This window comes from Rhipicephalus microplus, chromosome 9 (genome assembly GCF_043290135.1).
Source record: "Rhipicephalus microplus isolate Deutch F79 chromosome 9, USDA_Rmic, whole genome shotgun sequence".
Taxonomy (NCBI): Eukaryota; Metazoa; Arthropoda; class Arachnida; order Ixodida; family Ixodidae; genus Rhipicephalus; species Rhipicephalus microplus.
Genome location: NC_134708.1, coordinates 71,873,941 through 71,900,221, shown reverse-complemented (window position 1 = coordinate 71,900,221; position 26,281 = coordinate 71,873,941). Strand labels below are relative to the sequence as shown.

Sequence of the window (26,281 nt, the reverse complement as noted above, 5' to 3'; positions counted from 1 at the left end):
ATAAACAAGGACAGCCAAGTATATGGACTCTTTTTTGTTGATCACTCATGAAGTGAGAATTGATCACATACATCAAAAAAAGTGCTAATTTTTCATACTAACTACAGACAGTAGGCTCCTTTTTGTGTTGTCCAGTGGAGAGGTTTTTTTTTTTTTGGGGGGGGGGGGGGTGTCAGTGGATGAATCATGTTCGAAAAGGTGAAAGTACAAAACACGTCTCCATAATAAAATGAACTTTCACATAAAGTTTATCTCTTGTATTCAGCCAAAATAATAATGGACGCCTGCTCTAAAGATGGTAATCAATCCAAGTGCAAGGCTTGAACTTAATTATCTAAACATATAATAGTGAAACAAACCAAAAACATTAAAGGATCATCATCAAATCGCACTGGTGTGCACTAGGGTGCCACGTTGCTTTATGGTGTGCCATTTCATTCAATCACCGTAGTGCCTGGGAGCACACCTTGCTGTTTGTTGAAGGTGGCCAAAAACAGGATTTCATATGCATAGCCAAAACTGAGTTGACAAGCCTGACTAGTCTCTGGCAAGCTATGGACCCTTTTCATAATTGTAAAGCAAGCTTTCCTGCTCTACAGTTAGCCCTACTAATGGTGGCAAGTTATTTATTGCAAAAAGCATGTTCAAGCGCACTTTGGCTGTGCTATGATGTCGAAAATGTGGCCTCCTCTCTGTTGACATAATTAAGCATAATAAACGAGCCCCAGCATGTGCAACTAGGACCTCGTCTTCACATGAAGCACAACAAGTGCTGTCATTAGTTGGGTTAACATCCAGCTCTGAAAAACGCACTTGCGGATTATAAAAAGGGTCTGTTGAGAAGGAGCTGGAGTTTGTGCATGGACATACTAATCTTTAAAGATGTTGGTATAAACTGCCAGGACAATTACAGCTCAAGCTTGGTGGTTAACAGTTGAAAAGGAGCCATTAACAGTTTTTGAGATCTCATCAATACCTGTGTATATAAGCTGTTCTATTTCACGCTTCATTTCATGTCAGCTTAAATTTAAATCCTGCACAGCTTCCTCTTGAAAGTGAAAATAAAGCAATGAAAGTGGCCTTAGAAAATAAGATTTTATTGTTTTTCACTGTGTGCTAAGTTTGTCACTTTCAGTATTTCTTTCTGCCAGTGTAAATGTGTGTGTACTGTCAGGGACAAATGTTTGCAGGATGCAGATCCTAGTGAAATGAAAAATTTTGCTATTTTAATGCTTGACCCTTCTAATTTAATTGATGATTGTGTAGGTTGCAGAAGCTACTATTAGCTGAAGTTTTTAATTTGGGGCTAATTTTTGAGGCTAAATGGCAGTTTAGTTTTGATTTTGCCAAGCTTATGTTGCATTAACTTTTGTCTACAACCGTATTTGCAGCGTTTGCAAACTAAGCCATATTTCAATATCTTCATTCTTATTTCTGCAGGTCACGGACAGCTTGTGCTCACAAATTCTCTCGTTAAAACTGAACCACCGGACACTTATGTGAACAAACAAAATGTCGTTTCACCAACAGAAACTCTCCTTGTTCAAGTGGAGACCACACGAAATTTCGTTGCACCATCGAACACTCTCGTTCAAGTGGAGACAGTGGGCAAATGTGTGGGGTTCGGTGATCACCAGCACTACTGCAAGATTTGCGACACGATGTTCGAAACATGCTTGCACCTGCTCCAGCACTCCATCACACACATCAATCAGCTGCCGTTCTGGTGCAGCCATTGCGGCGCAGCATTCGCCCACTCAGAAGACATGGCTAAGCACGAAGCCCAGCACGGGAACAGAAGAGGGAAGCACCGTTGCATCAGGTGTGACAGGGTCTTCGTCAACCGGACTCGGCTCTGGGAGCACATGCAGTCTCACTATGGTAGCCCCGACTATAAATGCCACCTGTGCTCCGCGGCGTGAGTCTCACTTACTTCTTACTTCGCAGATTAAGAGTTCTGAAGGTCATATGTTATGCTCGGATCGTGTTGACTGGCGGAACACCATCCGAGGTTGACTGGCAAAACGCGGAAGAGGCCTTTGTCCTGCAGTGGGTGTAGTCAGGCTGATGGTGACGATATTATATCGTACTCACCAGATTCAGATTTTTATTATGACAGCAATAGGGTCGCAAAATAAATTAAAAAAGTTGGGTTGGGCAAGCATGTAGGGAAACGGGTTCCAGCTCAAACTTACGTGAAATGTGGGGAGGGGCGAAGCATGCATTGTTTTTGAGAGGGATTTTTTAGATGAGGGCTTGGGGTGCTAAGCTTGAAGCCGGGCATGTAACTTGGAAGGGTGTTACCGTTCCACTAACTTCTGAAAACTGCGGCTCGGGACGTGGCTCACTCTAAGGTGGTGCTTTTTTTTTCTCTAAATGCCCAGTTTCAGTTCGCTGAGGCATCTAAAGAAGGGTACTTCAGTGCCACTAACATAGTTGGCTGTTTCTTGGATCAGCTGTTGCCTTTTTAATTTTTACTGGACCGGTGGCGAGTGTTGTGATTTACCCATTTTTGTGTTCACATACCCGTTCACGATGAACCATGGCTACGTCACTTACCGTGACAACGTTAGATGCTAACAAGCCAAACCCTAAAATGCTTCGCCCCTAAAATATTGTTACGTGAAAGGAGTTGGACGTAAGGCTAATATGAGAGTATTTACGAGCAAATAGTTGGACACTTCGCCGCAAGGTAACGGTGCACGACAGCTTCAGATCATTGTCTTCTTCTCTCACTTTTGCTCCGCCATGGTTGTTTAGTGACTAAGTCACTTGGCTCCCGATGCGGAGGTCCCGGGATTGAATCCCAGCTGCGGTGGCTGCATTTTTGATGGAGCAAAAATCTGTAGGCCCGTGTGCTAAGATTTGGGTGCAGGTTAAAGAACCTCAGGGGGTCGAAATTCCCGGAACCCTCTATTACCGTGTCTCTTGTAATCACATAATGGTTTTGGGACATTAAACCCCACATATCAGTCAATATCACTCATCTTGCTTGTTCTGTCTCACTGATAATGGCCCGCAGCATTGTTTTTTCTCCTGCTTTGCAAATTACACTTGCAAAGCTTTGCCACGTTGAATGCCTGAAATCTCGAATCAGTTGCACTCGAATCAGTTCTCCTCCCTTCGATTCTCTACACTTTTGAGACTTACAGGCCTTTATGAATAGCTACCGTGCCCATAAGATCTCAATCTTTTTCACCAGCACTGATATGTCAACATATAGCGTTTTTCTTTCAACCATCGAAGCCTGGAACAATTGCCCTGTTGGGGTGCCCGTTTCTTACCACTTAAAAAATTTCTGAAAGGCTGTTCATGAACATTCATTTGTTATTTTTTTTTTCACACTTCTGTATAACCTCATCGAGGTTGCAGTATGTAAAATAAAATGAAATAAAGATAAATAAAACAGTAAATATGACAAAACAAACTAGATTCTAAAGAAAACAAAAACCGAACAGCAAGCAGATAAAGGTTATCAGGGTGTCTACAAACCTGGAGAACCTGAAATTCTCGGAATACCTGGCCATGTCTGGAAAAGGCAGGAAATTTTTCAAAAACCTGGGGTGGTTTGTGAAAACTAAATGATGGGAGCCTGCATCGAACGTCACCAAAGCAATCTTTACCTATGGTAAAAGCTTACAAATTTACTCATTTTCCTGCAACCACCATAAAAGATAAGCAGAAAAAAAAAGAAAACAGTTTATACCATTGTTCTTGTGGATCATGCAGCTTAGCTCAATTCCTAAACATCACTTTACTCATGCAAACAAATTTCTGCTTGTTTGTCTTGGCCATGACTCGAGCTTGGCTTGCAGGCATACTTGTTTGACCAGAACAACTTTGAGAGGAAGCTCGCCAGGTCAAGCTTGTTCAGTGGCGATGCAGCAATAGACATCCCCAGTTCTGCACTCTGTGCAAGTACCCTTTTGTTTTTTACCACTTGAAGGCTTGCTTCCAGTGCATAGGTAGTCATATTGTTTCTTAGGCGGACTAGTTGGTTTATTGACATTATGGCAGAGCAGCGCAAGATATGGGACAGTGACCAGACATTTTATAGAAATTAACCACACACTCTTCTTGTGCTGCAACCTGCGTTTTAATTCTCCTTCTTTCCCGATCCTCCAGGTTTCCCCTGCAGCACCAGCTGTCGAAGCATTTGCGCACCCACGGCAACGAGCTGCCTTTCGTTTGCGAGCAGTGCAATTCCAGGTTCATGTACAAGGAGTCACTGTGCAGGCACAAGAGGGTCCACCAAGGCGTCCGAAAGTATAAGTGCAGACACTGTCCCAAGGCTTTCTTCCAGCGCGGCTATCTCGTGGAGCACGAAAGAATCCACACCGGGGAACGGCCATTTGCTTGTAACATCTGCGACGAGAGGTTTGTGCAGCGAGGACACTTGATTGTGCACCGACAGAAAACGGGCCACTAACTTGCAACTCTGTAGCCACTGTGTTTTTGTCCCGATTTATCTACAACAATGATGTTCTCGTAATTTAGTCGTCAGCGCAGCGTCTCGATGCGCTTGTGTGCCTAGTGGTACCTAGATAAAAGCTGGCAACTGAAAGGAAGTTCTGGTGAGCTATTCTCGAACATGTCCATCCAACGGCCATGTCCATTTCGGCCAATTACACAAGAATGGGGCAAGTCACAACGTCATTTCACTCTTGACCACGTTAATGTGTCCCACTTGCAGAGCATACTATTAGAAAGGAGATAGTCTACGAAATGCATAATCACGGGATACTTAAATAAACTTATTAAGTCTGTCCTTCCGTATGAGCGCAACCTAGATGCTTGCGAACAATGCAGGCAGTGTGTCTCGACCTTCGCAGATGCGTTGTATGAAAGGCCACAAGAAACCTAGTTCGAGGGCCAATGCGGAAACCAAATCAGAAATAATGCACCGTCTATTAAATTTACGCATTCAACAGTGGATCTTGGTAGGGTCTATTCTACGAAGGATAAAAGAAAGCTGAATCTGTTATGTTTCTGATTTTCCTGATACGTAGTTCCGCATGTTGTGCTGACATGACAGATTAGTGTGAAATCACAATTCGTTTTCAAACAAAAAAATTTTTGAACAGAGGAAAATTCGACAAGCATCGCTGGTTGACGGCGACTGTTTTACAAACGGTGCGGCTGTTCAATTAACTGCGAAGTCAAAATGTAGTATAATCAATGCTTGCTGCTCGCATTGTTTTGCTTCATGAATTGCTGCAGATTGTGTTCACCGCACATAATCGTGCGGAGCCCAATTTTTGGAGATCCAGTCTGCAAGCTCCATCACAAGGCAAGCCATAGGAGATTTTCTTTGTAAGGTCGTCCCACACCACATAAGAGACGTCGGTCTTGAAAGGTGTCCCCAATATTCTGATAGTTATTAGATCTATCAAAGGACACTACTCACCGTCATCTAGGTGGCACTGCATTGTTGGTGACAAACATATGCACAGTTCCTTCAAGTCCTTGGTCACCCATCCTCATCCCCCATTGAGCTTTTCAAAGTAGAAACACAAAGCGTGGTGTTGGCACAATGCACACAAAGACAAACTTCTTCATGTGGAGCAAGCAGAACCCAACTAGGACTGAGCAAGTAAAGCTTTGGTAGTGCCATAGGAATTCCCGGATCAGTCTTTTTAAGCACATGATATGACTCCCGCACTGAGTGAATCATAAATCTTCTGGCGATATGCCGTTTTTCTCCGTCAACAATAACAGCCACAATTTACTTCTTGTTCAGGCCATGAGCACCCATGCTCATCTCTAGCCTAATATCTGATGGCATTTTCCACACCCTTAGCAGTTAAGCGAGACCTGTTTTGTGTATCTAGCCCCGCCACGGTGGTCTAGTGGCTAAGGTACTCGGCTGCTGACCTGCAGGTTGCAGGGTGGAATCCCGGCTGTGGCGGCTGCATTTCCGATGGAGGCGAAAATGCTGTAGGCCCGTGTGCTGAGATTTTGTGCACGTTAAAGAACCCAAGTTGGTCGAAATTTTGATGAGCCCTCCACTACGGCGTCTCTAATAATCATATGATGGTTTTGCGTCGTTAAACCACACATATCAATCATCATCATCAATCATCGTGCTGTGGATCTGGTGCAGCCGGCACAACGTGCTTCTCACGTCAAATTCATGACTCTCGAAGCATATAACATGATAGATTTGGTATGGCGACTTGAATTATTCGTGTATCTAGCTTCGCTGGCAGTAGCGTCTACAATTGCAGGCATTCTTGGTATGATGCTGATGCAAGGTAGGCTTTTCCCAAGTTAGTCAGCCATTCGTTGCAATCGCCACGTTTCCTCCTTGAGGGCCCAGGACTGTTGGTTGTCCCAAATATGGCGCTGACTCCCGAGAGAGTTCTCCCTAAAATTGCACATTAGATTCCTTTCTGCTTTCTCTTTGCGTAAACTTTTCTTAGCTTTTGAGAAATATGACCAGGAAGCCTCGGAGGGGGAATGTTAAAAAACTTTATGAACTTATTCATCTCACCGACTGTCTTTTGCTCAGGAACAAAGGAGTCACCAGTATTGCTAAAATCTGAGTAAGATGAAACCATGTCTTTGTATCTCTTTAAGCAGCGCTGGCAGATCTGGTTTCCCTCTGGAACTGAGCACGCAACTTGCTTCAAGATGCTCTGCAAAAGAAAGGCGCCAAAACCTTCTATACCTAGAGAATTCAGCCACAGCAGAATTTTCTTCTTGTGCACCATAACATAGTCCGCATGAAAAATTTGGTCGTGGCTATAATGCTTCGCCATAGCCACTTTCAGAGCAGAGGACAGTGATTGCCCCAAAAAGAAGCACCGTTTAGAAGCATAACTTCTATCTCTGATGGTGTTTGGCTCACTGGCTCAGCCGCACTTCGTCAGTTGCTATCGTCTGCCTGGTCGCATTTTGCAACAGACCGCACCACACATAGTACTTTACTTACACAAAGGCGTAGAGTGCAGGCCACTCGATCCGCCACACGATCTGCACAGTGCAGATCTAAAGAACAGGCGGGACAGCGACGAGCGGGAAAAATGTATTATGTAAGGACATCTTAGTGTTCTCTCGGACAGAACGGCAAAGCACGGGAAATAATGCGCGGGGGTTGCCCTCAAGATGGCACTGCGGTACTCACCATTAGCCACTGTCACTGTTTGAGATTCAATGCACGATCAGCTCGGTTACACGAATTTCAAGTTTAGCTTAACTGTTTTTGTATTACCTCATTTTTTAGAACATAACCTAAAGGAATGAAAAAAGGAATGAAAAAGTGCATGGTGGCCATCTATGAAGACTAAATTGTGTCGCAAACGCCTTTAACTAGAACAATTGATTTCTTTACGAAACAGTTCCCACTCACCGAAAAGGCATCATTATTGTTATCTAAGCCATGCTTTAGGAGAAAAAAGGCGTGTTATTTTATTTTCTTGTCACAAGACATGTTAATACGCAGTAGCAACCACGCTGTAGAAACACAAAGTTTAAAGCTTTCTAATTTTGTTTCAACAAAAATGGTGCAACATGTTTTTCATGACATCATTCTGAAGTTTTCTGAAAACATTTTGCGGGGTTTTGAACAAAATTAAGAGTGGGTCTTTTTTTATATTGCCTTTTGCCTTCTTGATGTTTCAAGCACAAAAATTTATTACTTTAAAGGCTAAAGTAGAAATACAACTGCACAGGTTGCTTGCTCACATAAAGGTCTATTCATACTGCAAATATGAACAGCATACGATTTTCACAGAGGTAGCCACAGTGTCCTGAAATCGACTAAATTTAAAAAATGCAGTGTCCTGGGGGTTTTTGAAAAAATATATAATTTCTTCAGAATTAAATAAAACGGTGAGAGCTACTTCCTCTACTTCTGTTCTTAAAATAAATATATTTGCGGTATATAGCATCAGTGGCTGTCGGCGTGGTCGCAGACTTAAGAAAGCGCAACCTACGTAAAATTGTCACCGCCAACTGGCGACACTTATCAAATTTTCCTCCATTGAAAACAATGTTTATTTGAAAACGAATTACGATTTTGCGTTTTTCAGTCATGTGGGCATAACATGCAATACTATCAGGGAAATCTGAAACATCGACTATGCAGCTTTTTTTAAAATCTTTCGTGGAATAGAGTGCCTGCATTTGTCGCAAGTGCATTCCGTTCCTCTCATTCATGTCGAGAGTTGTGAAAGCTTTTAGACAACAGAATGACACTGCAGAAATAGAAACAAAAATAGGACTCGCTGCTTCTCAAGTTTCGGCCGAACAGCGAGGATCGAAATGTACAGTTCACTAGATTAATGTTTCGAGAATAGCTCTACTGTATTTTTCTTTTTAGTATGAGTTCCGAACATACTGCTACTGGCTAAGCAACCACGATGGCTTCACAGCTAGGGTGTTGAGCTTTTTTGAACGATCTGGCACTAAATCCCTGCCATTTTTTTTAACCTCCTGACTGATTTGAAAAGCTAAGGGCTCTATGCAGAAGTTTCCTTGAGCATACTTAGGAAGGTTATATGACATTAACGATGCATTGTGCAATCCATTGCTCCACCTTGGCTAGCTCTGATGGTCCAGCATGCAGTAGAAGACATGCACGAAGGAAATGCTTTGTGTAGAGTTCTAGTCCGATGTACTGACATCCATGGAACAACTTAAGTTGTGCTGTCGAGCGACTGAGGTTCAGAATGTGCTCTCTGTTGGAGCATCTGTCGGAGCATGTGACCCATATCCTTGCTCCATCAAAGGGAGTAGTTGCTTCAAACAAAAAAGCTGAAAAATTTGTGCCGACTCTGCAGCTAGAATTATTCGTATGTGATGACAGACACATACGTTTGCCTTCTCTGGATTCCCAGAGAAGGCAGGCGGGCTAGAGGGAGAGAGTAGGTTAGGTGGGCAGATGAGGTTAAGAAGTTTGCGGGTATAAATTGGCAGCAGCAAGCACAGGACAGAGTTGACTGGCAGAACATGGGAGAGGCCTTTGTCCTGCAGTGGACATAGGCTGATGATGATGATGATGATGACAGGCAGACAGATAGGTTTGATGGCTGGTATGATGTGGTTCTGCCATATTGTGTAGCTGTGTGTTCTGGTCAGCGAGAGTGTGATGAGGTCCTCTATGTTCATTGACTCTGTATATTTCCACCTGCAATCGCTTGCCCTTGTGCTTAAGTACACATTACTTGTAATGTATGCGTGAAATTTGCTGATATAGAAGATTGATATGTTTCAATGCCAAATCTTTTGCTTGTTCAGAGCAAGCATGTTGCCACTTGTCAAAGCTTGTTTGAATTTAATCTGTGCTGGTTGCCGATTCTTGTGATGTTTCTTGGCACTGAGTGCTAACTGTACCAAACCATGTGTTTCTAACGTATATGGTGTAGATGAACATCCTTTCCTTTCGGACATTGCAAAAAAACTTTTTTCTTTAATCTGCGAATTGTAACTTCTATGTTTTTACCAGTTTAATCGCTTTTGATGGCATTCACTGTTAGCCAGTATATGTGAACCTCAGTGCGTGCTTGCCCCGCTGCGGTTGTCTAGTGGTTACAGCACTCAACTGCTAATTCAAAGGTTGCGGGATTGAATCCCGGCTGCGGCGGCTGCATTTTCAATGGAGGCGAAAATGTTTAAGGCCCGTGTACTTAAATTTAGATGCTCGTTAAAGAACCTCAGGTGGTTGAAATATCCGGAGCCCTCCTCTACAGCGTCTCTCATGATAATATTGCTACGTAGCGCCACGGATAACTTGAAACTCGATAAGGAAGAAGACGATATCGAAGCTCTCGTGCAGACTGGGTTCCATCTTGTATGCCTGTTTGTTTTCTCGATAGCAAACATATTTCTCCGACGCCTTTTCCCCGTAACATTTTGGTGGAGAGTGCGGGTCCTCCCAGAATCAACATCCACGACGATTCTACGAAGCGGGCGTTCCTTGGATGCCTCTACGATGGCTGATCACGACAAGAACGGGGATTCGTCGGTACTTTCCTCAAGCGTGCCTTCTCAGACCGCGCAGCTTCCAACAGCGTTGCATCCAGCCGTCACGAACCGCACCGTCGTTCTGACATCTCCACATGACCCAGGCACCTTTTCCAGCAACGACGACAAGGATGTTGAAAAATGGCTTCAGCTATACGAATGGGTCAGTGCACTATACAACTGGGACTCGACACTCATGTTGGCCAATATTTTATTTTATTTTGAGGGCACGGCCAAAGTCTGGTTTTCCAACCATGAAGAAAAAATCACGAGTTGGGATATTTACAAACACAAAACATCGACCTCTTGGCAAGCCCATTGGACGTCGTCGTTCGGCACAGAAAGAACTCGCGTGCCAACTGCAGTCCTGCACTGAGTCATACGTCACATACATTCAGGATGTGCTCGCCCTCTGCGGCACGTTAGACGACAAAATGCCGGAATCCGAAAGGTCGCGCACATCCTCAAAAGAATCGCGGATGATACCTTCACTCTCCTTGTGTTCCGCAACTCTTCGACAAAGGACGACGTCATTAACGAATGCCGACGCTTTGAAGAAGCGAAAAGTCGTCGTATTACGCCCCAATTTACGCGCCTTCCCAACACGGCTGCCACATCTACCTGCGAAGACGCCCGTCTCCCTTCAGCCGCTGCTACTACCGACAATATTGTGTGCATTGTCCACCATGAAATCGAGGCCACATCTCCTATTGTTGATCATGCCCGTGCCACTGACAATTCTCGTGCAACAATTTCTTTAATACAGACCGTTGTCCAGCAGGAACTGGCCAACGCCGGACTACAGGCGCTCTGCCCAGTTAACAGACCTGACCAATCACCTAGTGTACCTGATATGCCCCGCCGTCCGTACAACCATCCACATTACCGAAACTCGGCTGAATGGCGAACCTCCGATGATAGACCTATCTGCTTCCACTGCGGACGAGTTGGCCACATTTCACGTTATTGCCGTAATTCTTGGAATTGGCAGTCATGGCCGCACTACGCCAACACCCGGCTCCCACCTAATGGTTCCCGCATGCCAATATACGTCGACCACGACAATGCTTCGCTACCCATGCCTGCCCGACCAAACCGCTCTCCCTCTCCCTCCTACCGCCACCAGTCCTCGAAAAACTAGCGGGCGCAGCTCCTAGAGGTGAGCCTGCCTTGACGACCCGACCCGAAATTCCTCTGCGCACGCTACCCGGACACAAGAACTTGATCAACGTAAATGTAGACGGCACACCTGCAATAGCAATTATTGACACTGGTGCTCACATATCTGTAATGAACTCTGGTCTTTGTGCTCGGCTAAAAGAAGTGCTTACGCCTGCTCCTATCACTATAGTTCGAGTGGCTGATGAAGCAACGTCAACAGTCACTGTCACTGGGATGTTTGTCGCCGTGTCACTGTGGCTGGATGTCATACTTCTGTTTTGTTTTACGTCCTGTACCACTGCCCACATGAAATCATTCTGGGATTAGATTTTCTGTCGGAGCATTCTGCCCTAATTGACTGTTCTCTGGGTGTTGTTCAACTTGCTTTACCACACGCCGTTGACCATCCTGCTCCTGCGCTGCCAAGGCTATGCTCCGTCAAGCACATTCGCCTATTATGTCGAGCTGTGACGTATATGGACGTCTCTTCTGATCCGCCTGTGGCCGACGGAGATTATGTGGTGTCACCTAACGCTACCGTCCTTTCTTCATTCAATGTAACGTTCCCGCACATGATTACCACTATGAAGGACAATGTGACACGTCTCCCTATTGTCAACTTTGGAATTTGTGTGCAAGTACTGCCTCGAGGAATATGCCTAGCAACACTTGCCTCGGCCAGCGACTACAACCTTTCTGCTTTTATAGAGGATACACCGTCACCTCCTAGTCTTGAGTTGGGCACTACCCGAAATGGCATAACGAAAATGATCACACCTGATCTCCCTGCCGAGCATGTGCACGCGCTTCATAGCCTTCTTGCGTCGTATGAAGACATCATTGATCTCCACGACCGACCACTAGGCCAAATGACCATCGTAAAGCATTGGATTAGCATCGACGATGCAAATCCGGTATATCGGTGGCCCTATCGGATATCCTCTATCGAACACCATGTGATCCAGAAATAAGTCGACAAGATGCTTGCTTGAAACATCATTGAGCCTTCTTCAAGCCCCTGGGCTTCGCCAGTCATCCTGGTCAAAAAGAAAGATAACAGCTGGCGTTTCTGTGTCGACTACCGGAATCTTAACAAAGTAACAAAAAAAGACGTGTATCCCCGCCGCGGATAGATGACGCCCTTGACTGCCTTAGTGGAGCAAGTTATTTTTCTTTCATTGACCTCCGTTCTGGCTACTGGCAGATAGCAGTTGATGACATAGACCGTGAAAAGACAGCATTCATAACTTCTGATAGACTCTATCAGTTTAAGGTAATGCCGTTTGGGTTATGCAATGCCCCAGCTACATTCGAACGAATGATGGACGCTCTCCTTCACAGTTCAATCTGCTTGTGTTACCTTGATGACGTCATTGTCTTCTCACCGACTTTTGAAACACTTCTCGAGGGTCTCTCGACTATTCTTTCTGCTTTCCGCAAGGCAGGGCTTCAGTTGAACTCGTACAAATGTCACTTCTGCCGCCGCCAACTCACTGTCCTTGGTCACCTTGTTGATTCTTCTGGTGTTCGTCCCGACCCTTAGAAAATCCGCGCAGTCAAAGATTTCTCTTTGCCGACTTCCGCGAACAACGTTCGGAACTTTCTGGGCCTCTGCTCCTACTTTCGCAGATTTGTGTGGAATTTCGGTCATGTCGCGCGCCCACTCACGGAGCTACTGAAGAAAGATGTGACTTTTGTGTGGGGACCTGAACAAGCCAGAGCATTCTGAGCTGACCACCAGACTTACGATGCCACCGATTCTCGTCCACTTTGATATGTCCGCTCCAACCAAAGTGCGCACCGACGCAAGTGGCCATGGAATCGGAGCAGTTTTGGCACAAAGACAGCATGGCTGCGAGCGCCTCATTGCATACGCTAGCCGTCTCTTATCGCCAGCGGAACGAAATTACTTAATTGCTGAACGTGAATGTCTTGTGCTCGTTTGGGCAGTGGGCAAATTTCGGTCATATTTGTATGGATAGCCATTCACAGTTATCACTGACCATCACGCCTTATGCTGGCTGTCGTCCTTAAAAGATCCTAGTGGATGTCTTGGCCGGTGGGCTCTATGGCTACAAGAATATTCGTACACAGTCGTTTACAAATTGGGCCGCCACCATAAGGATGCCGACTGCTTGTCACGTCATCCAGTTGACCCACCGGACGTTCCTGAAAGCAGCGAGTCTACTTGCGGGCTGGCACTTTCCACTTTCGGCAACATCCGAGATGAGCAACGTCGTGATCCTCACTTGAGAGATATAATCCTACAGCTGAGTGGTCCCACAACTCCTCCGTCTCTCTGTATGTTCCTGCTCCGAGACGGCGTAATATATCGCTACAGCATGCATCCTGACGGACCTGAGCTGCTACTGGTCATACCCCAACATATGTGTCGGACTGTCCTCGCGCAGTTACATGAACTTCCAATGGCTGGTCACTTAGGAGTCTCAAGAACTTATGACCGTGTTCGACGTCGCTTCTTCTGGCCTGGTATGTACCGATCCGTCCATCGTTACGTTGCTTCTTGTAAATCCTGTCAACACCGCAAAAAGCCAACAACCCTTCCAGCAGGACGCCTTCAGCCCATTCAGATACCATCGGAACCATTTTATAGGGTAGGTCTTGACCTACTTAGACCTTTCCCTTTATCGGTCAGTAGGAACAAGTGGATAGCAGTCGCCACGGACTACCCCACTCGCTATGCCATCACGCGGGCCCTTCCTACCAGTTGTGCAACCGACGTCGCCAACTTTCTCCTAGAAGACGTCATACTACATCACGACGCCCCTTGACAACTACTTCCCGATCGGGGTCGCTACTTCCTATTCCAGGTTATACAAGACATATTGCATTCTTGCGCTACAAGACACAAGTGCACAACAGCTTATCACCCTCAAACCAACGGGCTTCATAGAACGGCTAAGTCGAACTATCACAGAAATGCTCGCCATGTACGTTTCCACCGATCATTGTAACTGGGACGCGGTCCTGCCATTTGTGACATTTGCCTATAATACGTCCCGGCATGATACTGCAAGTTTCTCGCCTTTTTTCTCATGTATAAACGAGAACCCACGCTACCTTTTGACACGCTCCTTCCTACCGTTACCCACACATCGGACTACGCCCACGATGTTATCTCTAGAGCTCTACAGGCAAGTGAAATTGCTCGCCTGCGTCTTAGTGATTCGCAAGACCATCAACGACTGCAGTACAATGCCCGCCACCGCGATGTCAACTTACAGCGTGGTGACACGGTCCTTCTCAGCAAGCCATCATGGCGAGTTGGCCTGTGCGAAAAGCTGACACCAATGTGAGCTATGAAATTGAACCATTTCACAGCACCAGCGCCCGCTCGTGTGCCGACGTGCACGTTTCTCGGCTGAAGCGATATTACTCGGACCAACCGAGCACCGAGACGGTGCCTTCGCCGCCGGGGGGTGATGCTACGTGGTGCCACGAATAACTTGAAACTCGATAAGGAAGACAAGTGCAGACTGGGTTCCATCTTGTGTGCCTGCTTGTTTTCTCGATAGTAAATGTGTTTCTCCGACGCCTTTTCCCCGTGACAATATCGTGGAGTTAGGGTGTTAAACTGAAGGTATTGTTTTTATAATCAGTGTATGTTTCTGTATACCAAAATCTGCAACATAATAAATTTGGGGAAAATTTAAAAGTTTGGACCTTCAGTTGTTCATGTAAACTGTATTGCCTCTGAGTTTGTGTGTGATATCTAATGGAATCGGTGGGAACTGCAGCAACTGCCGGCTGGATGGATGGATAGATGCTATGAGCGTCTTCTTTATAATGGGGCGGATACATGTGTGCCACCAGGCTTGCAAGAAATAAACTAAAAGAAATCTCTCTTTATGCTGGCCTAATGCCTTATCTACTTCGATTAAATCGATATTATCAGTAGAGTTCTAGTCCGATGTACTGGCATTCATGGAACAACTTAAGTTATGTTGGGGAGCGACTGAGGCTCAGAATGTGCTGTCGATCTTGGTGTCAGTGTGTGCAGCGTCGTCTTGTGGTGGGTCTGGCATTTCACACGACTCATGCGTCAGCTCTGTTCTCACCTGAACACGCATAGCTTCAGCGGTGCCTGTTTAGGTTATTACAAACAAAATGACGGTCCGTGAGCTTGAGCTCGCACTCGTCGCCAAGGTTCATTTTGAGGTTTGTTGGTAGATACCTAATGACAATATCTAAATCGCTATGTGACATTTTCTCATACCGTGTGGTCTTTCTTAGATTTTTCATTGACGAGGTCTAGCTTTAGCTATCTTTCCAATGGGACAATTTTTTTCTTACTTTCTAAGTGGTTCTCAAAGAGAATACTACCTTTGAGTGCACCACACAATGCATTCATAAATCTCACTGCAGTGCCAGCACTGCACAATGTGAGATGAGCATAGTATTCTAGCATTACGCATGAAAAATGTTCGTGAATGATGCATTTGCTCTTATGCTTTAAGTGTGACATACCGTTGTAAAAGTATTGATTCACACAACTCCATGGTGTGCCATAATTTTCTTTCTTTAATTGTTTTGTTTTTTGTATACAGAGCTGGGTTATATCACTCTGATTATATCTGTGTAGTGGTATATGTGACCGTAAATTACATTCTCTGAAGCCTAGAGAATGTATTGATCATTTGATTGGTATTGTATGGTTTTGCATGGTGGCTTTTACGTGACAAAGTGCTTCCCAGGGTAGAAGATATTGAGGTTTGAGGCAACTTGATTGATTTGTGTTAAGAATAGAACATGTGCAGTTTTGTGTTATGGGAGAATCATACACACAGGCTTTATGACACTGTCACACACAAGCGCACCCTCACAACAGTGGAAGTCACCGCATATAGTTTCTGTACATTTGTGATGATTCAAACTTTTCAAAAAACCACATGTCTATGTTTTGATTGTTTGTGTTGTTGGTGAGCACCGTTGGTTTTGTCTGTTTGATTTTAGTGCTGGAGAATTTAGACTGTGTTATTTTGACTGACCCTTTCCTGGAAATAAACAAGTTAGTATCTGTCTTTCTGCATTCAGTGTTTTGACGACTCGACCTAAATCGCAGCTTTATGGAGTCACTTCAGCTCTAGTTCGCACGGGCAAAAGCCGCAGAATAGGCTATACATTCACTTCTATGTACAAAATGTTTCGTGTGCAATTGCTTACATTACTTACTGTTCTGTTTTGAACCGCATGATCCTCACACCTTGCTGTGCAAGTCATAGTTTAATTGCTGCTTTGTTCTTAATGCCTCAAGTCTTGATGGTAAACATTGCAGAATTTTCATATACAGCGATTGACATGCTTGTCTCTTGGTGCAGATGGGATTTCTTGAAATTTCTCTGCTTGATCTGCAACACGCATTGTTTAGACATTTCTAGCAGTCTTAAACACTGGGCTGGTTGGTAATGCATGGCGTAATCTTGTAGCACTGAAAAAAATGTGGACAAGATGACAAGCTAAATAATTTAACATCAGTGAGTGCTAGAATGTTTTCTTCTGTTTTATCCCTTATTTTCATGCTGTGCAGTTAGATATTAAAAGTTTTGTTTTGTTTGTTTATGGAATCTAAAGAAAAAAAATACCACAGAGCTGTTGCTGTATTGAGTTTGTGAGGGTGCGTGAACTCTCCTGCAGTTAGGGAAAGGTAGAGTACCCAAGATACTGCACCCTATAGTAGAACAGTGGGGTTCTTTTTATGAGGAGAAAACTTCGATAAGTAGCTGAGCATGAGGCTTAAGATCACCTCTTGCATTTAGAAAAATTTCTGGGTACGCTGGGATACCAAGATTTCATGCAAGCACGTCTTGCTTGCCTGGTAAATGCTTCACCCTTAGGTGAGGGCTGTGGCGAAATGTTTGTCTTGTGATTGAAATTTGTTGTGCAATGTTTCTAGAGCATCATCCACGGACTCTTTGGCTGTAATTATAGGCAACAGTGTTTTGTTGCTGTTTCAGCTTAAGAAAAGTAAGATAGTATGTTAGCGTATAGGTAATTTTTTGGCGAAAACAAGCCATCTCTCATCTCCACTAGTACACGAGGATGACGGAATACAAGATAACATTGAGTATTATTGCAGTGATGTTTACACGCAACGTCAGTCTCGTCACATTTCATATTCAGTGGCTTGGTCCCATCTCTCCCTGTCAGGTTTCCCACCTCAAAGCAGCTGGCAAAGCATTGCAAACTCAGGGCTTCAAACCTGCTCTTGTGTGCATCCACTGCAGTGCCACCTTCGTTCACAGGCGATCGTGTCTGAGGCACGTAACGATGCACCAAGGCAAACGAGAGTCAAACTGTCAGCTGTTGCCCCAGGCATTCTTCCTCGGAGAGTATGTAATCGACCACCTGAGATAGCAACCTGGAGAGCTACCACCCTCATGCATGAAGTGTTTTGTGAAGCGGTATCACGTGATTGCGCACCGACAAGGACACAAGCCCGATACCTGAAACTGAAAAATACTTGGCACTCAAAAAGGGAAGATACGTTAGTTTGTTTAGCATTGTGGTGTTTCATCTATGTTTCGTATCTCTTTATAGCACGTAGCTCTTCATGATAACCATATGAAATGGCATGCTAAGCATAATGTTAGGCAAACCTCTACATGGTTTGTTAAAGTAGCTTTCTCTATCTTTCTCCTGAGTTAATGGACCTTTGAAATGCTATGGTAAGTAGAGTGAACTGAGATTGCTATTTGAGGACATTGGTTTTTACTGTTGTAGTTTATACAATTCTGCATTTACAATGCAAGCCAGTCTTTCTCTGCCTTGCAAGTAGCTTACGAGTTTCTTCCTTAGTCGCATGTTCTGCACCCCGTTGTATCTTTTGCCTATTTGTGCGTAGCTTACAATTGCCCTTACTCATCTCTTGATTGGAAAAGTGATTCTTGAATGTTGATGTCGAAGAACAAGTCGTTCCAGATTTGGGATACAGCACTTGCTGGTAATATTTGTAAGAAGGTGGAAACTGATAATGCATGGATCAGTTTAACCAGTGCTCAGCATCTTATTCAGCAGAGTGCAATGAACTTGCAGAATATACACGTTACCATCCAAGATAAGGGAGGTAGACCTACAGCAATTTTTGATGTAATTAGCATTAGCTCCGTTAAATGTACATTGGCTTTTAGCAGTTGAAGTCCCACTTTTGTTAATATCTACCAGGCTCAGAAGTGATTAAAGGTGCTGTGCTGTTAATAAAATCTTACTTAAGCATCTTCGCTATATGCATAGGTACAGAAATATTAATTTCTCTCGGCGTGTACTATTGCTTGATTTTAGTTTTATCAATGATGTAAAACAGCATTGCTTAGAACTCTGGGTACAGGCTTTAAGTGAATCCTGCAGCTACTTCTGTTGTATTTCTTTATTCGATTTTCTTGTTGCCTGTGTACTTTCTAGTTGTATAATAATCCCTCATTCATTTAATGCCATATTTTTTTTTAGAGTATTGAAATAAATAAAATAAAGGTAGATAGAGTGATGCATTTTAAGAAGATCCTGGACATGCAAGCATTGCCCTGAAGGTCGAACCTCCTGTTGCCATTGGCAAGAACCTTCATAAAACGGCAGAAGGTGTGTTCTCCTAAATTTCTTGAACTCTTTCAAAGCAAGATGGGAATAGTATTGTCTTCTGCCACCCTGTGATCACTATTGATACATCTTTCTTCAAACTCGCAGTTCACGAAGACAATGGATTCATGAGCGCAGCCATTGAGAGGGAGCCTTCAGATATTGGTGATGAGCAGAGTCGCGAAGTTGGTGTCGAAGGACCAGCCAAAGGTGCTACTGAAAATGTGGCCCGGCATACAAAAGGAGGCTTCCTACACTGCTAGCCATCTCCCGCCCCCTGTTTTTCTGGGCTGGAAAAATATTGAAAGGACAGTGAAATAAGTGCTTACAAAAGTCGCTCTATCGAGAAAAAATTCTGTATCGGTTATTGTAGTTGCACTTGAAAGAGTACATACAAGATGCAAGTAAGCCATTGCTGAACTTTTACTTTCCTCCACATTATTGAGAAAGTTTGCAATGTTTTGCATATTTTATTACCTGTACTATGTTAGTGCACTATAGCGAAGCCTCATTAATCTCTCTAAAAAAACGCCCTCCCGCAGGGGCGCCTGCAATTTGCAGGCGTTTGGTGTGTTGCGACACTACGGACCCGAGCATGTGTGAGTGCCACCTGCGCACTCGTGGCTTTGCAAAACTACTTATTGCAAAGCCTTTTAAAGGTAAAAGGAAATCATGATGGTTAAGCTTGCCAACAAGCACATGTATATTTTTAATGCACCTTTAAACACACTATATGGTTCTGGCTTCAATTAAGACTGCACTTCAGCATTGCCCTTGATTGGAATGGTTGGTGCATATTTTTGTAGACAAAGAATAAAATAGCGCTAATGACGGAATGAGACAAAGACGCGGCACTGAGCTAACAAACAAGGTTTATTCCAAAACAATAGCCATATATATAAAACGGTGTCTACGCAGAACCACGAAACACTAGCATAAATGCACATATGATAAAGGTCATACAGCAAACATTATCTAGAAACTGTCGCATCAGTGGACTCGACTCTAGATAGCTAATGTCACGTCCGTGAATCGAAATTGAAGGCATGTTAATGCAAGAATTTCTGTGTTGCTTACTGCGCGTGGCTTCACAAATTTAAGTTCGTGCTGCTCGTTATAGCACCCCGTGACCACACACTGATCAGATTGCACTCCTGGTCTGACGCTATGTTGAAAAAGGCGTTTAGTTCATTGGCATCATCAGAAGCAGTGGTTTAAGGTGTGCCAACACTGCCAAAAGTTTTTACAGCTATCACATCAGTATAAACTGTTTACACACGTACACATACACACACACACACAGATAAGAGTAAACACGCAATCTCCCCCCCCCCCCCCCCCATTGAAATAAAATCCTAGTTGCACCCAATTTCGACCTTGGACCTAAAGGCTCAAAGGGCCCCCCTTGCTCGTAAAGTAAAGCCTGAATTATTTGTACATCCAAAGCAAGCATCTAATTCTTTGCTAGATGTAATGAATGCTTCTCCAAACACTTTCACAGCAGTGGTTCTGAAGCAGTGGTGCACTCGATTAACAACCATAGAAATACTAGCCAAAGTCCCTGTTCCCGCAAAAGGCACAGTTGCATAGCATATTATGTTTCATTAACAGAGCCCACAGACATCAATAGAAATAAAGGCTCTGCAAATAATGTACCAAAGGGCTTTCCCGCTCACTTTAAATGGCATTAAAGGTATGACGCTGCCAGATTTCAGTGGTGATGATTTCTGAGGACCTCTTAAATTATCACATCAATAATTTATATGATCTGTAGCAAACCTACTTCCGCTACACGATAGTGAAAATAATCTGTTCTCATGCATTTGTGGTGTTTTCATTTGCTTGAAGAAATGGTTGATAGCTCTCTAGACCATTATATCGCTGTCATTATTGGACAAACGTTTCTGTTTATTGCAAGCTGCTTTTTCCAGAGTGCAGTTTGGCCTAAAGCCACATGATGTACTGCCCTTATTTGTCTCTGCTCTTACAATATACATGTTGTGTGCAAGTGTATCTACAAGTGTATACATCATAGTGTATGAATGATGCAATGCTGGCTTACAACAGCTTGTATTTTGAACCTTGGCATTGAACATTTAAGCAGTGTCATTGTCTAGATCACGTAAAGATGTGGCGCAGTGGTTTACCATGTCCTACTTAATTTCTATACTCCTCCACCTGTGTGTGTGTTTGGAACTGCCTTGTGAGTGTTGGCTGCGTTTTTTACATGTGCAAGGTTATGGAAGGGCACATGTGAAATGAATGGACATGTGCTCAGCGGCTGAACTGAGAAGGTTTTGAGAAAAGTTTTCATTTCATAGCGCTTTCTTGGCTTACAATGAAATTTGCAATCATCAGGAGTGTCTCTGTAAAGTGTGATTTTACAAATGGGTTGATAATTATTGGCTACACAGCAATTATAATAACTCATATGAGACTATGTCATTCGTTCATGGTCACTGCACATCTGATAGACAACAATCTGTAATTTCTAGCAGTAGCACTAACAATTATACTTGACCCTCCTAACATTGGTGAATCCAGGATTTCATTTCTGGGAAATGAGTGTCTGACTACCCTTTATACATTTTTGTGCATATGTTTGTATATATTACGATATACATACGTTTCAGAGGGGTGTAAACTTAAAACACCCCCAGCCCCCTCTGACCATGCCTATGGCTCTTTACTAGTTACCTTTGGAGGTATGCTTGTCAATGTCCTAAAGGAGTACTGACGCAAAAAATCTTGGGTGTGTCATTTTTTTTGCTGCAATATGTTGCTGGAGGGGCTTCAGTTACGACATGGCACATTGCTTGTTGCATCGCACAATAGATAATTAATTACAGTCTGTTTAATGCAGACCAGCCTTATTTTTGCAGCAAAACAAAACTCTCATTTAATGTACCAGGCTTGTTCTTCGTTGTTTAACAAGCTATACCTTTGATTTTATTAACAGATAGGCCATTTATAAATGTTTTCCGCAACCTTCGGACTGATAGCTTAGGTTAGCTGATTATAAAATTGTAATTAAGCTTAATAACCACATACTCTAAGAGAAATAATGAGATAACGACTAGCATTTCTGGTGATAGACACACAATGATCACTGTTTACGTGAAGCTCTTCATTTTTTTTGAAATTCTCGGCAACATCTCGCTGTGACAGCTGCTATGCACCCATTGAAGATTGTTATCTTTTGCAGTAACCGTACAAGTAATGTGTTTGATGTACCTGCAGGTTTGGCACGAAGCTGTAGCTTATAAAGAATCTACGTAGCCACTGTAACCACGCCAGCTTCGACTGCGTCCAGCACGACAAAAACCTATGCCGACAATATGTCGTTCAAGAGGCACCAGAAGCATGATCGGAATGATCGAAAGTGCCACGAGTGCCATCACTGCTCCAAGGCTTACGATCGGCTGTCTGAATTGTGCATGCATTTGAGGACTCATACGAGGTAGCAGCCGTTTGTTCGCAACTTCTGTGGAAAGGCATTCACGCTGCGCGTTCATTTGCGATACCACAGCTACATATGCTGTAAACAACTATCCATGTAGACTGCAAGACCGTACTGGGGACATTGTTACCTACTTAGCGCTGAACATCTAGGGAACTAACACTAGAACATTGTGTGGTTGTCAGTGTCTCACTCTTCTCATGTCCCACTGCAATTTTTGTGAAGCTCTTATGCTTGCTGTTGAATCGCCGCTTGAATTACCACTTTATATGTTGCAAAGGCATGACAAGCAAAACCAGGTAATGATGATTGTAAAAGGTAACGTGTATATAGTATTCTTGTCGATGTAATCTGTCTTAACTACTTCTCCGTGCCCAAATGCGCCCGAAGGAAAAGTTGACAATACTCCATGAATTTAGTGAAAATATGCCAAGCATCCAAGGGCTTTTGGTCTAGTCGGTTTATTGCGTTCAATGAAACCATCGTGCTGCAAGCACAGAGACCGAACCGAGGATGGGGCATGCGCTATTCCTAACTCAATTTCGAGTAGCAAACATTCCTTTTTCTTTCGTGGTGCCGTTGTTTTGAGTGCTGTGGCTTCATTAATTACCAGGCATGTTTTAAAACCATCAGCATTGTGTAAAATATGGGTGCTTGCACATGAGACGTTCATGAAGGGGTTATATTCCATATGCTTGTTGCAAGGTTTTTATGTATCAAAAATGAGGCTTTTTGGGAAGACCCTTGAGTGAAGCATAAAAGTTCTGCAAATTTTTTTTATTACGTTGTGGTAGTTCTGTAACTTGCTTGTTTTTGACTATGTCTATGAGGGGCTTCAACAAATATCTGTAGACCAGTCTATATGCTTTTATGGTTCGATTTTCAATTGTAAGCAACTTTTATGTCATGGCATTTAGCTTTGTAGTGGCACAAAAATTAAAAAAACTTAGGTAATGTTGTAATACGGGGCTTATACAAATTTATTTTTGCATGATTGTTTTGCAGTGGAGCCATATTGTTCTTCAACAATTTGACGGTGATACAGGATTCTGGTCAGGGGTGTAGCCAGAAATGTCTTTTTCAAGTCCTACTCTCCTTTATATACGTTCATACGTGTTTTGTAAAAGTGAGCATATCTATATACACATAGAACATGTAAAATTTTCGAGGGAAGTTTGAATCCCCCGAACCACTTTTCTGGTTATGCCACAAGTTGCAGTTGAAGCTACTAGAAAAACTAATGTTGGGGCCCTACTTCGTGGTTATAATTTTACAGAGTCATTCCTTGGTGTTGCTGTGTGTAGCCGTGTTCTCATGTTGTATATTTTAGTTTTATTCGCTTCAGTGAATACATCTCCTGTGTAGTTTCTGGTCCCTATGAGAAATTGTCATGGCTGATGATTTCTCGTTTATTGGTCCACTTGCCCTGACTACCTCTTGTTATTGAAGACTTGCCCGATTAGTGCGATTTTGGGGCATTTAATCTTGTTTGTTGTTTTATAAAGTTGCCATTAATGACATGGATAAACTTTGCTTAAATTCATAATTGTGTGCTGTGTGTATAAAATAGGCTGGTCAAGACTTATTTGACATTGTAACGACATTAACTAATTTTGTACACTTACTAGGGATACAGGTGTGTTTGAGCACTTCCGTATGTATGATCAGTTTATTGTATGTCTTGAGTAGAGTAGAATGATGTGCAAGAAGGATTAACAAACTATACTCTTGTTTCATCATTGGTAGCTTGCCACTTCCCTAGCACTCTCCTTTGTGTTTGGCATTTGTGAAATTCTTCCAGGCATACTAATGTATATTGAATGGGTCTTTCCTGACTTCATTTGAAAAAAAAATGTTCTTGTCCTTGAGCTTGATATTTTATACTGCTTGATTCATTGTGCAAGTTGTATAATGCATAACATTCAATGCATGAGGTTGGGCTTCAGATCCTAAATGGAAAATCAAGGCCACATGTTGACTCCCAGCAACTTTCTGCATATTTTATATGGTCACGTCGCCTGTTGTGCCGAGCGTGTTTGTAATTTTCTCTATTCCTTTTTACTTTCCTCTTTTTAACGAGCGATGCAAGATATTGAGATATCTCTTGTGTTTTATGTTTACGTGCTGTAGTTTCCTTCATGATAGCCACCTACGAACTAGCGCAATCTTTTGCCATTTAAGGTTTTAAATCTCTCTCAAAACTTTCAGGGTGTGGCGATCCAGGGCACATTAACACCAAGACGGAGCTTCCAAATTCCAATAGTGATCAGTGCGAAGCAGCAGCTACGGGCACTACCTTGCAAATGACGGGTGGTCGAGAAGACAACGAATGCATCAGCGAAGGCAGTGTTGGGTACGAATGCGGACTCTGCGGAGAAGTCTTTGACACACACAATGTCTTTCTCCAGCACTCAATTGTGCACAAAAAAGAGTGGCCGTTTTGGTGCAGCCTCTGCGGTGCCAATTTTCCGAGCCGCTTAGAGATGGCAGAGCACGAAAAGACACATCCTGACAAGCATCAGCGGCGCTGCCTGATCTGCGGCAAGGACTTTGGCCATCGCACTCTGCTACGAGATCATATGCGGCGTCACAAGAGCGGTATCGGAACCTTAAAGTGCAACCTGTGTCCCATGGTGTACGCAATCCAATTCGCATTCTTTGCTTGCACTGATCATTTGACTTGGTAATGTATGTGATGCCATTGAGACAAGTATATGTGCAGTTCGTTGACAACTTCGCATTGCAGGCATCAGCTAAAGTTATCTCTCTCTGACGCATGAAAGACCCTTCTCGTAGTTTCTTTCATTCTCCATTCTTTCTTTTTTTTGTGCCGTCATCTGCTCTCCATCTCCTTACCTCAATGAATCTGTCTTAATACTTAATATTTGCAATTATTAATGTGTTATGTAATTGCTTCAAACCACCTCATTGAATTTTTTTTTAACTAAAGGCAGCACATGTTGTGCTTCGATTGGAGAGTAGGCCGACGAGGGAGTTTCATGCTCGTCTATTATGTGTGTTTATATCGAAAGAGTCGTGGCTACATTTTCTGAATCATAGCGCGAACAAATTGCACTTGTACACGCTGTTTGCAGAAGCTAGTAGCCGCCATTAGATGGGCAAACTGCATCGAAGGAAAGCTATTCTTATAATTATGAAAAGGGTCTCATAAACTAAAGAACCGAAAATGTATTGGCTGTTGTTTCTGAATTGGACCTCAAACAACATGCTCTTGTTTGCATATGTTTAATATGAATGAGTCGTCTTTTCCTAGAGTTTCATGCGTGATGTCCGGCATCTCATATATAGGTTTGTATTGAAAGTCTATGCGATCGACGGCATCGAAGTGTCTCTTTTCTGTACGCAGGTTCACCACGAAGCAGCAGCTTTTGAAGCATGTTCACAGCCACCCGAGAAGCACGACGCGCCTGGAGTGTGGGCAGTGTGGTGCTACCTTCATCAAGGAGGCGTCACTCATTGAACACCACAAAATGCACGTGCCCAGTGCTACTGGGGACCACAAGTGTCCTTACTGCACCGATACCTTTGCACTTCAATGTGACCTGACTGCGCATCTGAGGAACCATAAGGCCGAGCGGCCTTTCGCCTGCGACCTCTGCGGAAAGAGATTTGTGCAGCACTTTCAGTTGGTCACCCACTGCCGGAAATGCACAGAGCAGTAGCACACCTCACCATCGCTCTCGTAGGGGTGCACCCTGAAAGACTTCTCTTCATTGTTGTGGTTGAATAAAGAACATGCAGAAGTGCGTGACATTGCTGCTTGTGTAAATGTTTAAGTTATGTCTCTTGGATGCAACGACCTGAATCCTTAAGACAATTAGGCCAAGGAAAGTATGGGGGGCAACATCAATAGTTGTCTTTCGCAGCAGTGTAGTAATTGTGACTTGAATTGAAATTCATTAAAGTGGATGAAAAATCACTCCTTCAACCGACAAGATGCAAATGCACAACGCTTGAACTGTTCGTCCGATACTCTTCCTATTGAGCTATGACAAAAGGTGATATTCCGTCCACTTCGTTGGGTATTTATGTTCATGTAAGCCCCCGGGAGAGTTGGCCAGTGCCGTGCATAGCTAAGACAGT

At 43.6% G+C, this 26,281-nt stretch overlaps 3 protein-coding genes across 4 annotated transcripts in view; all 3 read left to right on the top strand.

Annotated features, from left to right (window-relative positions):
- Positions 1 to 1,548, top strand: part of LOC119163251 (uncharacterized) — a 37,055-nt gene extending 35,507 nt beyond the window's left edge. Inside the window, exon 4 of the mRNA XM_075873812.1 lies at positions 1,441 to 1,548. The gene's annotated coding sequence lies outside the window, so the exon portion shown is untranslated. The remainder of the gene's footprint in view (positions 1 to 1,440) is intronic.
- Positions 1,549 to 1,563: 15 nt separating this feature from the next.
- On the top strand, positions 1,564 to 16,169 carry LOC119165578 (uncharacterized). The gene is made up of 2 exons (XM_037417712.2): positions 1,564 to 1,918; positions 4,126 to 16,169. Exons 1-2 carry the CDS (start codon positions 1,662 to 1,664, stop codon positions 4,427 to 4,429), a joined length of 561 nt encoding a protein of 186 aa, XP_037273609.2. The 5' UTR covers positions 1,564 to 1,661; the 3' UTR covers positions 4,430 to 16,169.
- Positions 16,170 to 19,254: 3,085 nt separating this feature from the next.
- On the top strand, positions 19,255 to 25,953 carry LOC119164779 (zinc finger and BTB domain-containing protein 8A). 2 transcript variants are annotated; one of them, XM_075873807.1, is made up of 4 exons: positions 19,255 to 19,376; positions 21,958 to 22,177; positions 24,386 to 24,812; positions 25,545 to 25,953. In XM_075873807.1, exons 3-4 carry the CDS (start codon positions 24,481 to 24,483, stop codon positions 25,858 to 25,860), a joined length of 648 nt encoding a protein of 215 aa, XP_075729922.1. In that variant the 5' UTR covers positions 19,255 to 19,376; positions 21,958 to 22,177; positions 24,386 to 24,480; the 3' UTR covers positions 25,861 to 25,953. The 2 variants fall into 2 exon arrangements, with proteins under 2 accessions (XP_075729922.1, XP_075729923.1); XM_075873808.1 differs by having other exon boundaries at positions 21,958 to 24,530.
- Positions 25,954 to 26,281: the final 328 nt, after the last annotated feature.